Below are 12913 nucleotides of genomic sequence, written 5' to 3'. Positions count from 1 at the left end.
GTGTGTGTGAGTCTTTAACCATTTGTGTCCCTGTTAACTTATAATTGATGAGTTTATTTTGTATTTATTTTTAGGCAGGGTAAAAAATAGTAATATGTCTCATAAATAATATATGTTCCTATTACTAGTTTTGGTGGGATTTAAAAACTTTATAATAATCCTCAATATAGAAACCTGCCCTTTTAACCATATTACTATTTGCTTTTAAAAAAAAATCTTTAGGTTTTGTTTCAAAAATGCTTCAAAATTTATTTTTGAAAATATAAGGAAAATGAAATTCTGACTTTCTAATTTGAATGGAAGGATGAGTTGGTAGCACACGAAGCACTAAGTTGAGTAATGTAGATTTTATTATTTTTAATGAATCCTTTGTTTAATATTTTGCAGGTTCAGTTTGTTTTACTTGTGATGTACAGAGTTTTTTATACCTTCCCAGCTTATATTTGAATATTCCTTTTCAAGGTTTTGTAAAGAGATTTCTCTCCTTTACCCCTTTCAGCGATGTGCATTTTGTAAGCACCTTGGAGCCACTATCAAATGCTGTGAAGAGAAATGTACCCAGATGTATCATTATCCTTGTGCTGCAGGAGCCGGCACCTTTCAGGATTTCAGTCACATCTTCCTGCTTTGTCCAGAGCACATTGACCAGGCTCCTGAAAGATGTAAGTTTACTATGGATAGACTGTTAAACTTCAACCAGTGTATTTACTGAAAATAACAAATGTTGTAAATTCCCTGAGTGCTATTCTACTTGTATTAAAAGGTAATAATACATAATCTTTAAAATCTGAGAGATCGTTGCCAGAGATTATTGGGGAGGGATATGTTATCAATGGTTTCATTGAAATTAAATCCAAAAAGTTATTTCCTCAGAAAAATCAAATAAAGTTTGCATGTTTTTTATTCTTAAAACATTTTAAAAACCACTGTAGAAAGATATAAATAGGGACTATGCAGTATTTCTGATTTATACTATAAAATAATTTATTAAAAAGTCAGTCAGTATTCAGCATCTTTTACACTAAAAAGCCATACAGTTGAAGATTTAGAAGACAGTTCACTCAGGTGTTATTTCAGGATTTACGTTAATAGGAACACCAGACACTTCTGAAATTCTTAGAAATTGTGTATCCCTGATAGCTGTAATAGAAATCTCTGCTAGCACCTTTTCATGATTCATCTATCTTAGTCATCTATAATCTGCAGTTGTGCTGTTTTTCTTTTCCAGATAGTATTTTATAATTCAATGAAAATGTTTAAATGCTTGAAATTTATGTTATACAGGAAATTATAACTCTTTACTATTGTATCATTAAATACAGATCTCTCCTTTTTCTTACTATGTGTTTTCCCAATGAGCATGTATGTTTGGGGATCTTTTTTCTCCTAGTCTATTGAATTTCGAATCTCATTATGAAACCTCCATGATATTTTATTCAGTCTTTTTTATGTCACCTCTTAGTTACCTAATGTTAGCTTTTACCTGTTCCTTAGCAATGTTGATAAAAGCTTTTTTCCTATCTTATCCAGGTCTGTGAAACATAATATAGCTACCCCAGGCTTAAACTAATCTCAAATACAGTTAGTCTACGTGATCATTACCCTTTATCTTTGTTGAGTACCGTAATTTCATTTTCCACTAAAATTATTTTGTGTCCACATATGTAATCATATCACCCTTAGTAACCTAGTGTACAGACAAATTATAGGTAAGGCAAACTAAAATTTTAAATTATATTTAGGCTAATAAATAAGGGATTTAAAGTTTTAAAATGCTTTAGATTGTACACTCTTAAATCTGGAAGAGAAGAACTTTCATGCACAGCAACTGTTATGGCTACTATTTATGTACTGAGTTACTTCAGCAAGTGCATAAACTGGCAGTTATCAGAGTGGATTATATTCTGGGTGGCATAATAAGTATACTTTGTCATCTCAGTAAAGCAATTTTGTGTGTATGTAAGAATCTGAATTTTATTCAGCCTTTTGTAGTTAGTCATGCTTTAGACCTCAGTAAACAACATGCATACTTTCATAAGAATGTTGTTCTAATGTTAGAACATTTTATTACTTAATGGCAGTGCTACTTTCTACTGAAAACTGTGTTCTAATAGTGTATACCTTCAGTTACATGTTAGCAATCATAAATCAGTTTGTAAAATAATAAACTGTAAACACTGAGGTGAGATAATTTGCTGTCGTTGATCATGTACATAATGAAAGGTTTATGGCAACATAAAGCTAAAAGATATACTAAAATTATGAGTACTCTGCCTTTTTCCAAAATAGACTTATGGAGACTCGTAAAAATACATGAGCAATAGTATAACACTAAAAATAAGTAAGGAAATTTGGCAATGGAAAATTTAGATAGGATAAATATGAAGGTAATAGAGAGACCCCCCCAAAGATATATAATTCCAGACGTAACCACAAATTTGGCCCCATACCTTTTCAGCAGTCAGTACAAAGAAGGAAATATGAGCCCTTAATCTGATTCTTACTATTTATAACAAGACGTCACTTGATATAATAATAACAAGACGTCACTTGATACAATGCAATGAAAAATTGTCTTAAAGTAGCCACCTTGCAGTAGAAAAATACCAGTTGCATAGGGCTGTTTCTTATAGCAGACTTCAGATTAAGTCAGTGGTGTAAAATCAAGGCCTAAATGACTACATTAGATTTCTTCCGGTTTTTTTTTTTTTTTTTTTTTTTTTTTGAGATGGAGTCTCACACTGTCACCCTGGCTGGAATGCAGTGGTGTGGCCTCGGCTCACTGCAAACTGCGCCTTCTGGGTTCATGTGATTTCTCCTGCCACAGCCTCCCAAGTAGCTGGGATTACAGGCGCACACCATCACACCCGGCAATTTTTTTGTATTTTTAGTAGAGACGGGGTTTCACTATGTTGGCTAGATTCATCTCGAACTCCTGACCTCGTGATCTGCCCATCTCAGCCTCCCAGAGTGCTGGGATACAGAGGCCTGAGCTGTCATGCTTGGCCTCCTTGGGGATCTTAAACAGTGCATTCTAACTACACAGCGTTCTGACCCATCTGTTAAGATGATCATAATCTTGGATTAAGTTCCAAGGATATAATTTAAAGAATATTGCAGATAGGATGTTTTGTCACCTTTTTAACGTCTTTTATAAGTATTTCTTCCTATCCTAATTGTGTGTCATGACAGAACTTACTTTTTATGCTTTTAAAATGATACTGTCTTAAATCATAGTGTTATTATGAGGGTTAAATGAAAACAGTGAATGGAATTCACATCACATTGTGCCTTGTATATATTAATTGCTTTAAAAAAGGCAGTTATTTTACCTGCTATCTAAGGCTTAAGTTATGAGAATGATAATACGTATTGAGTATATGTATTTTCTGTTGCTTCCTAAGGGGCAGAGCAGTAGCTGTGATAGTTGACTGAGTTAGGAGTAAGGTTGACATCTTTTCATAAAAGTTGTGAAATTTAACAAAAGCATGCATCTCATTATAAAGAAATCCACTAAAGAGAGTATCTGTGAAGAAGGCCAAGATTTTCATCAGGAAACCCTTTTAGGGTGCTCTATCATAGGTAAATGGCTGGTCATTGTTGCAACATTATTTTCATGATGATACAAGGATACATTAACCTTGTCTGGAAATATTACACTAAAAATCCATCTAGGAGATACAACCAGATACACTTCCTGAATAGGAAAACTGGATGGCAAGAAGCCAATCATGCAAGATAAGAGGAAAGAACATTCCAGGGAGAGGGAACAGACCACTGCACAGACCTTGAGGAATGGACTTGGCATGATTCATGAACAGACAGCATGTCATTTTACTTGGAGCATAGTAGCCTACTAGGTGGGTAGTAGAGACATCAAGGCGAACAAAGGCTAGATCATGTAGGCCTTGTAAGCAAGGGAAGGAGTTTGGGTTCTCTTCCGTCTGCAATGAGAAGTCTTTGCAAGGTTTAAACATGAAAATGCTACATATCTTACTTCACCCCCTGTTCCTCAGTGTATTTACTCATCATTTAGCTTTAATTCCTTTTACTTCACCTAAGCTTTAACTCCCGCCTCTATTTTTTGGTTATCTTTGTATTTCTTGACATTAAGTCCTGCTGCTTTTCTTTTACCCTAAATTCTGTCAGTCCTCTGACCTTTCTTATCTACCTGCCAATGATATGGTCTAGCCTCTTTGGATGACATCCATGATTTATTTTTTCTTTCCAGAGATTCTCTTTTATAGACAAATCACTCAGCACAGTGTCCTGCCAGTAATGAAAATTGGCAGATGATAGGGTGTGATGGAAATTAGAAAGCAATGCTGATTTGGTCCTTCTTAAATTCACACTGACAGCTATTTTGACTTTTGTTGCTGTTCACCAATGCTTTTATTCTTATGTGTTGTCTGGACTTTCTTAAGCAATAGTTTCATCAAGTTTAAGGATCTATGATAAGCTCTGTTCTAATTTAAGCTCAGTGTTTTTGTCTTTTTTATTTATCTTTTCTTTTTACAGCTGTCTGTTAGGAAATGACTTTCTCTAAAGATGATCATTTTGTTTCCTCTCACTTTTCTCCTGCTATAAGAACCTTGCTCCCTTTACTTCATTTAGCTTCTTCATTGTATGCCACTGTTGGCATTTCATGTCTACTTTTGTGTATACTCCAATACTCATCACTTTCATTGATCAGTAGTAAAGTTTGCTGAGGAGTCAATTTGATTAGTAGTCAAGAGCCTGATCTTAGAAGCCAAATAGACCTGGATTTTACTCCTCTCCCCTCTTAAATTATCTTTAGTTATAGCCTGTCTTTTTGCTTTTTCAACTGTTTAAAGAAAAATTTCTTAGTTGATTATTGCTTTAAACTTAACGTCTCTGGCTTACAGACATATGTGTGTCTAAATATTCATATTTAATTTCTGACATGACACTAAAGCTATCCAGTAGTATCGATAATCTTTTTTTTTTTTTTTTTTTGAGACAGAGTCTCGCTCTGTCACCCAGGCTGGAGTGCAGTGGCGCAATCTCGGCTCACTGCAAGCTCCGCCTCCCGGGTTCACGCCATTCTCCTGCCTCAGCCTCTCCGAGTAGCTGGGACTACAGGCGCCCGCCACCACGCCCGGCTAATTTTTTATATTTTTTAGTAGAGACGGGGTTTCACCGTGGTCTCGATCTCCTGACCTCGTGATCCGCCCGCCTCGGCCTCCCAAAGCGCTGGGATTACAAGCGTGAGCCACCGCGCCCGGCCTGTATCGATAATCTTATACATGACCTCCAAAAGGTTGTTTCAGTATTCCCACACATCTTCTCCTGACTGGGAGGGTTGGAACCAACCTCATTTCTTTGTGTAGTGCTTTTAAAAATTATTGTTTTTCACATAACGCATATTAAGTGTTTTTGCACCAGATGTATTACATGGATGTTTTTCTTTGACGAATTTATTACCAATGATCCATAGTCATCAAATAACACAGCAAGGTTGTCAGTAAGGAATTGGTGGAAATCATCATAGTCTAAAAAGTGATTTTTGTGACAGTGACAGTTGTCTTGTTGCAGAGCGGACTTTGTTGTATATAACAGTGCTGTGCACCCTAAACACAATGTGAACAACATAAGTAATTTTTCTAGTGGGTATGTTAAAAAGAGTAAAAGGAAACATTTGGGAATAATTGTAATAAATTTTATTTAATTCAGTAATCCAAAATAGTAATATTTCAAATTTTGAGATACTTTTTCCTCTATTAAGATTTTGGAATCCAGTGTGCATTTTATGCTTACTGCACACCTCAATTTGAACTAATCACATTTCACTTGTTCAGAAACCACATGTCGCTAGTAGCTACCATGGCAACTTGAAGTGTCAGGGGAGCAAACTCTAGAAAGTTTCACAGAAGCATTTTAGTGTTCCTAGGAAAGTATAATAGAAAAATGAATCGATTATCTGATAATTAGTTTCTGATAATTAGTTGAGTATTTCCCCCAATTTTTAAAAGTATTACGGTGAGCAAAAAGAGATCAATTTTTTTTTTTTTTTTTGAGACGGAGTCTTGCTCTGTCGCCCAGGCTGGAGTGCAGTGACGCAATCTCGGCTCACTGCAAGCTCCGCCTCCTGGGTTCACGCCATTCTCCTGCCTCAGCCTCTCCGAGTAACTGGGACTACAGGCGCCCGCCACCACGCCCGGCTAATTTTTTTGTATTTTTAGTAGAGACGGGGTTTCACCGTGGTCTCGAAGAGATCAATTTTTAAATGTACATATTTTGAAAGATAAATACTGGTACACTCTTAATATTAAGAAACATAACATCCCAATTGTGTCCTTTCTATCAAAAATGAACTAATTTATGATGCTTCCATTGTTAGATTAATGATTTATTTTAAATGCCTGTCACTTAAAGAGCCATTTAAAAGTGATTTCAGCAGTAAGTCCTTCACTTAAAATATGTTCAATAAGACTTGATTCATGTTAGGCAGTTGGGGATACAAAGTTAAAAAAGTTAAGGCCCCTGTCCTTCAAGGATTCATAGAGTTGTGCTGTAATTAATTGATAGGTAATAGAAGTTTCTTGTAAGCATATGGGTAAAAGTAATACTCAACAACTAAATGGGTATTTGGGGGTGGTAATAGGTATTCAGGAAATAATGTGCAGAGTTTTTTTTTTTTTTTTTGAGGCAGAGTCTCACTCTGTCACCCAGGCTGGAGTGCAGTGGCGCAAACTCCAGTCACTGCAGCCTCCATCTCCTGGGTTCAAGTGATTCTCCTGCCTCAGCCTCCTGAGTAGCTGGGACTACAGGCATGTGCCACCACACGCTGCTAATTTTGTATTTTTAGTAGAGATGGGGTTTCACCATGTTGGCCCGGCTGGTCTTGAACTCCTGACCTCAAGTGATCCACCTGCCTTGGCCTCCCAAAGTGCTGGGATTACAGGCATGAGCCTCTGTGCCTGGCCACGAGCAGAGTTTTGAAGGCTGGGAGCACAACAGAAACACAAAATTTCAAGCAGAGGGAACAGAATGTGTAAAAGCACACAGACATGAATAGCATGTTATGTGAGGTGCATGGTAGACATCCCACCATGACCACGAAATAGTGAGTGGTTCTGAGATTCAGTTGGAAAGGGAGATAAGGGCCTTTTTGCCTCATACTTGAAAATTCTGATTTTCTTTTAGGTGAAAAATGAGGTATTGGTGGAGTTTTAATTTATACAGAGGTTAACAATTAGATTTACATTTTTGAAAGATTGTTCTGGATGTGTAGAAAATGATTTAGAGACGATGTCAGAACCATAAGTAGAGATGATTTGATGCAGAAGATACTGCAATTAGCGAGACAGAGTATTAGGTAGGCGCAAAGGTAATTGCAGTCTTCGCCGTTAAAAGTAATGTCAAAAACTGCAGTTACTTTTGCACCAACCTAATATGATAGACTAAACTATAACATACAAGGAAGAATGATGTGTAGGAGGTTTAATACATAAGAATTGGGATCTGGCTGGATGTGTTGGGTCGGGGCTGAGTTCAGAGTCAACAGTGATACTAAGGTTTCTGCCTTTATCTATTCTTGAGAAAAATGGATGATGTTTCAGTTTTTTAAAAAAGTTTCACTTTAGAGCAGTTGAGTTTGAGTGTTTTTAGAACATCTGGCTACTGAGATCCAGTAAGACTTGAAGAATAAAGGTTTGGGGTTTATGAAAGAATTCTAGGGCCAATAATACAGACTTAGGAATCATGGTGGCATTTTATGGTGTGAGAGTTGATGTGATCACAAAGGGAAACTATGGGGGATTAGGAAAGAAGGAAAAGGATGAAATCCTAAGAAACCCCAGCATTTAGAAAGATTGTATAGGTACAAAAGCCAACAAAGGAGGATGAGATGAAAGTAGGGGAAAACTAAGGAGAAATTAGGAGAGAGTTGCCATGATAGAAACTAAGGAAAGGGGCGTTTTAATGTGGGAGTGGCTAGCAATGCAAATGCTACAAAGTGCAAAAAAGCCAAAGACTAAAAAGTAACAATCTGGTTTCCTATGGGCATTGGCAGCCTCACTAATGTAGCTTCAGATGAGTATTAGATGCTAAGCCAGACTTCGTGAAGTATGTCAGAGGTCCAGCCAGCATCCAAATTTTGAAGCCTGTTTTTGTACTGCCCTCAAGCGAGGAATTATTTTTACATTTTTAAAAGAGTGTAAATAAAAACAAAAAGTCTGCTTTTTTTGTCAGAGACTGCTATGGCTCCAAAGCCTAAAATTTACTATCTGGCCCTTTTCAGGAAAAGTTTGCAGACTCCGGTACAAATAAAAGAAATATATTTTTACTCTGTTTCAAGATGCTTGACTGGAAAAGAAAGAACGTATGAGTCAGAGAGAAATTGGTAGGATTGACCAAACCTCAAAAAATGGAAAAAAGGCTGAGTGCAGTAGCTCACATCTGTAATCCCAGCACTTTGGGAGGCTGAGGCAGAAGGATTGGTTCAGCTCAGGAGTTTGAGACCAGCCTGGGCAATGTGGCAAAACCCCGTCTCTACTAAAAATATAAAAATTAGATGGGCATGGTGGCACATGCCTGTAATCCCAGCTATTGGGGAGGCTGAGGCATGAGAATCCCTTGAACCCTAGGAGGCGGAGGTTACAGTAAGCCAAGATCGCGCCACTGCACTCTAGCCTAGGTGACAGAGTGAAACTCTGTCTCAAAAAAAGGAAAAAAAAATGGTTCATATACTTTGTGATACTTGTTAAATACAGGCATATTTTTATATATTATCTAAGGTTGGTATGATAAGCTTGACTGGAAAAGAAGGAACATATGAGTCAGAATAATAGATAGGAATGATCAAACCTTCAAAAAATGAAAAGATTCATGTACTTTGCGATACTTGTTATATACAGGCATATTTTTTATACATTATCTAAGATTGGTATGATTTTAGAATACATTATTTTCCTTCTTATTTTGCAATATGCATAAGTTTAACTGTATATTTGGCAGGGCAGTTTATCCTTATATTTTCTGTTTTATGTGGTAAAAGAACTGTTAGTACATTTTCTTTTAATCCACATTTAGGGATGGATGATGTCCATAATTATGCGGATTTTAATGCTTTTACAACTAGAAATTAATATAGATGAATATACAATTAGTATATTAAGTAATGTGTTTGTGTATGAATATGTAGCTTCTGTCTTTAATGTTCTTCCACATAAGACATTTTCCAGTAATTTAAAAAAAGCCCTTATATGATTTGAATAGTCTGTTTATGCTTAAGAAGCATCTTAGTCTAATTGATATTAACGTTTCTTAATTTTGTCTCTTATCTGATTTTGTAATTTCAAAATATAACATTCAAAGAAAATGTTTATGTTACACTGCAAAGCGTTTCTCAGTATTTTCCTTGTTTGGTTCTTTCCAGTAAGCATATATTGAGCATTAATTAGGTATCCAGCATTATCATTGGCATTAGGTATAGAAAATTAAAGAAGAACTGCTTATGGTCTCAAGTAGATATAGCCACAAATAATTGCAAAACTATACGATTAAATTTAATGTGGTTACATTTAGATTAAATACGCTACAGTGTTTTTATTGATACCTCTTTCTGATTAGATGACAATTCAACGTGAATAACTTCAAATGTCTGAAAGGTTCATGATGCAAATCCTTTCAAATGATTTTACTGTAAAGTCAGAAAAAAATTAAATTCTTATACAACAATTTCATTGTTTTACTGTTAATTATAGCAAAGGAAGATGCAAACTGTGCAGTGTGCGACAGCCCGGGAGACCTCTTAGATCAGTTCTTTTGTACTACTTGTGGTCAGCACTATCATGGAATGTGCCTGGATATAGCGGTTACTCCATTAAAACGTGCAGGTTGGCAATGTCCTGAGTGCAAAGTGTGCCAGAACTGCAAGTAAGTTTTAATTTCAATTCAAAGCTGTGTATTGGGTTTAAGAGGGACCCTATTACAGGTGCTAAAGGTTTGTGTAATATAATAGAGGTGGTTCATATTTTAGCTATATTCATTCAGAGTGACTTCATCATACTTAAAAAATTACTGCATATTAACATATTATTTTGAAAGAAGTCTAAACAAAACTGATTTTAATCATTTAAATTGCTCTGGTTGTCTATAAAGAGCTAATTTAAATTTGCCAACAATTTAAAAAATAAGCGATATTAATTTAAAACAAGCATTAGAAGAATAAAGTAGCTTTTCTTGAGAGGTACTGGGGAGGAGATTTAATAGGATTTAAACCTCTAACTATAGAAGTAGAAGAATTAGAGTTGAGCCAAAAAATCAGTCATGTGTTTGAATTTCCATTCCAGGAAGGACAATTTCTACTATTATTTTAATGTACATCTGCATCTCTCTAAAAGCCACCTTGAGTAGATCCTGGTCAGCATAATTCCAAAACGAAATATGTGGCATTTACAAATTTGTAAGGGGGTTATCTTTTCCTATTGTATTTCATCTCTTGGTCATTTCTCCAGTCTTTTCTGTGATTTCCGCTTGCACCCCATGATTCTAATGGGCATGATAATTTGGGGATGTTACCAGCATCTTAATTTACAGGTTGAGAATTTTTGTTGTAACCAGCAAGAATTATGCCCAACTGCCATGATCAGTCTGTTTTTAGTATTTAGTTTGATAAGAAATAAGCATCAATATCTTAGAGTTATGTGACATAAATAGGACTGTGTACCTTCATATTTTGGTAAAAATTAGATCAAATATTTAGTAAACATTTATTCGATACCTTGTATCTGCACTCAGTTTCTTGGGAAGGATTAAAAGAACTTGAAGGAAGAGTACTTGTCCTCCAAGATCTTTCCATGTAGCTGAAGAGATAAAACATGTGACTTTTTATGGAGAGGATGAACTGAATAATAATTGGGGGCCAACTGACCCATCTTCCTGTTGACTTCTATTTATCCCCCAGATTTCATTCAGAGATTCCTCTCTCAACTCTTCTTGCTTTCCCCGTTTTTTTCTTTTCCCCTCCTCTTGAATTTAAAATCATAGTATCTGAAAGTGATTGATTAGTAATCAAAAGTCTCAACAGAGATAATGCTATAGGACAGGGGCCCAATCTTTGGGGGCAGAAGAGTGTTTAGAGAAAGATTTTAGGTTTTCAACTATAATTCTTAATAATTATGACAGGGTTCGTATTTTGAAATAATTATTCAGCATTTAATTGCTTAATAGACATTCTAAGCACTTGAACCTGCATTACATTTAATTCTCACAGTAATCTTTATTATTCCCGTTTTATACCTGAAACTCAGAGAGCTTTAGTCTAAGTTGTTTAGTGACAGGGCTAGAAAACAGCAGCCTGAATACAAATAGAGATCTGATGCCAAATTTGATCCTCTTTACATCATATGACAGTGTCTTTTCAATTTGCTGTGTCAGGATTTGTTCCTTTCCGCACAGTAGCACCTAGCAGTTATAGCGCCTTCCTCTCAAAAATCATATTTTAAAAGTAAAGATCAGAGGCTATTCATCTTGCCTTAACCCTTCCTCCTTTGCAGGAATCCTAAAATGGCTAGAGCAAGTTAACCGTAGGTGAGCATTGAGTAAAGATCACCATTTAGGAGGTAATCCTTATGGCAGGGTTACCTCTGTTATTATCTGCAGAGACAAAACAGATACTGAGGTATTTATGAACTGTGCAATTCCCAGGACTGATTATTTTCATGATTACTTATGTTACAAAATATAAGTTTAAAGATAAGGCATCATTAATGCTATCTTATTTTTTAGACAATCGGGAGAAGATAGCAAGATGCTAGTGTGTGATACGTGTGACAAAGGGTATCATACTTTTTGTCTTCAACCAGTTATGAAATCAGTACCAACCAATGGCTGGAAATGCAAAGTAAGTTGTTTATTTATTTTTTTAAATCCTCTGTATGTTTTATATGGAGAACAGACAAATCGGATACCTATTCAAATCTATACATTACCATCAGCTTTTTAAAAAACAGCTTTATTGACATAATTGACATACAATAAACTGTACACGCTTCAAGATAATGAACATAGTCATCACCGTCAAAAGTTTCCTGGTGCCTCTTGGCTTGCTTTGTGGCTGTTCAAACCCAAACCCTCTGTCTTCCTAGTCTGCTTTTACTTCCTAGATTAGTATTCACTTCCTAGAATTTTTAATAAAAGCTTCATATGGTATATACTCGTGTTTGGTCTGGCTTCTTTAACTCAGTGTAATTATTTTGAAATTCATATTGCTGCACAGATCGATAGTGATTCTTTTTTATTACTGAGTGCTGAAGATACCACAATTTGTTTATTGAATCACCTGTTGGTGAACATTTGGGTTGCTTAAAATTTTGAGCTATTATAAAAAATGCCGATGAACTTATTAACTAACTTCCTACCTCACTTGGCTTCTGCCCCTTCAGGGTGAGGTGTTCAGAGCCGGGTTGGGGGCAGTGGGGTAGTGGAGATAGCCCTTGGAATCCGAGGTGCAGTTTAGCTTTTAAGCTTAGTCTTCCTGGGCTGCTGGTGTCGCGAGGTTGAGGGATAGAGATGACCCTCAGGTGCTGCATGGGCCTGGAGCTTGTTTTTCCTGGAGCTGGAGAGGGCGTGATGGCCCGTGTGTGGGAGTGGAAGGCACAGCATTGTCATTGCCCTCCTTGGAACTGCTTTTTCTAGTGAGGAGGTGGAGGGCCTGGGAAAGGAGGGTGATGTGGCCAGAACCCCAGGTCCCCGGCAGGGGGGAGGAGGTGGGAGCAGATGCAGAGAGATTCTGTACCTGCGCCCTGTCCTCGCCAGTGAGGTTTGGCACCTAGAACTGCAAGCAGTATTACCAGGTTCTGTTGTGGTCTTCAGCAAGTTCTATTAGGCATCTGCCTGAGTGGTGGGGGTTGAGGGGAGGGGCCTTCTCTCCTGGGGGAAAAAAAGA

General features: G+C 36.6%; 1 protein-coding gene across 11 annotated transcripts in view; it reads left to right on the top strand.

The window, feature by feature from the left end:
* KMT2C (lysine methyltransferase 2C) overlaps positions 1 to 12913 on the top strand; it is a 312192-nt gene that overhangs the window by 171366 nt on the left and 127913 nt on the right. For all 11 annotated transcript variants that reach the window (XM_058428262.1, XM_058428277.1, XM_058428284.1 and 8 more), the window contains exons 7-9: positions 500 to 662; positions 9729 to 9900; positions 11755 to 11869. In XM_058428262.1, the coding sequence (XP_058284245.1) occupies positions 500 to 662; positions 9729 to 9900; positions 11755 to 11869 (450 nt within the window). The remainder of the gene's footprint in view (positions 1 to 499; positions 663 to 9728; positions 9901 to 11754; positions 11870 to 12913) is intronic.

Source organism: Hylobates moloch, unplaced genomic scaffold, assembly GCF_009828535.3.
Source record: "Hylobates moloch isolate HMO894 unplaced genomic scaffold, HMol_V3 SCAFFOLD_1, whole genome shotgun sequence".
In the NCBI taxonomy this organism is placed as follows: Eukaryota; Metazoa; Chordata; class Mammalia; order Primates; family Hylobatidae; genus Hylobates; species Hylobates moloch.
Note: the sequence above shows the minus strand (reverse complement) of the source record. Positions and strands in the feature narration are given on the sequence as shown.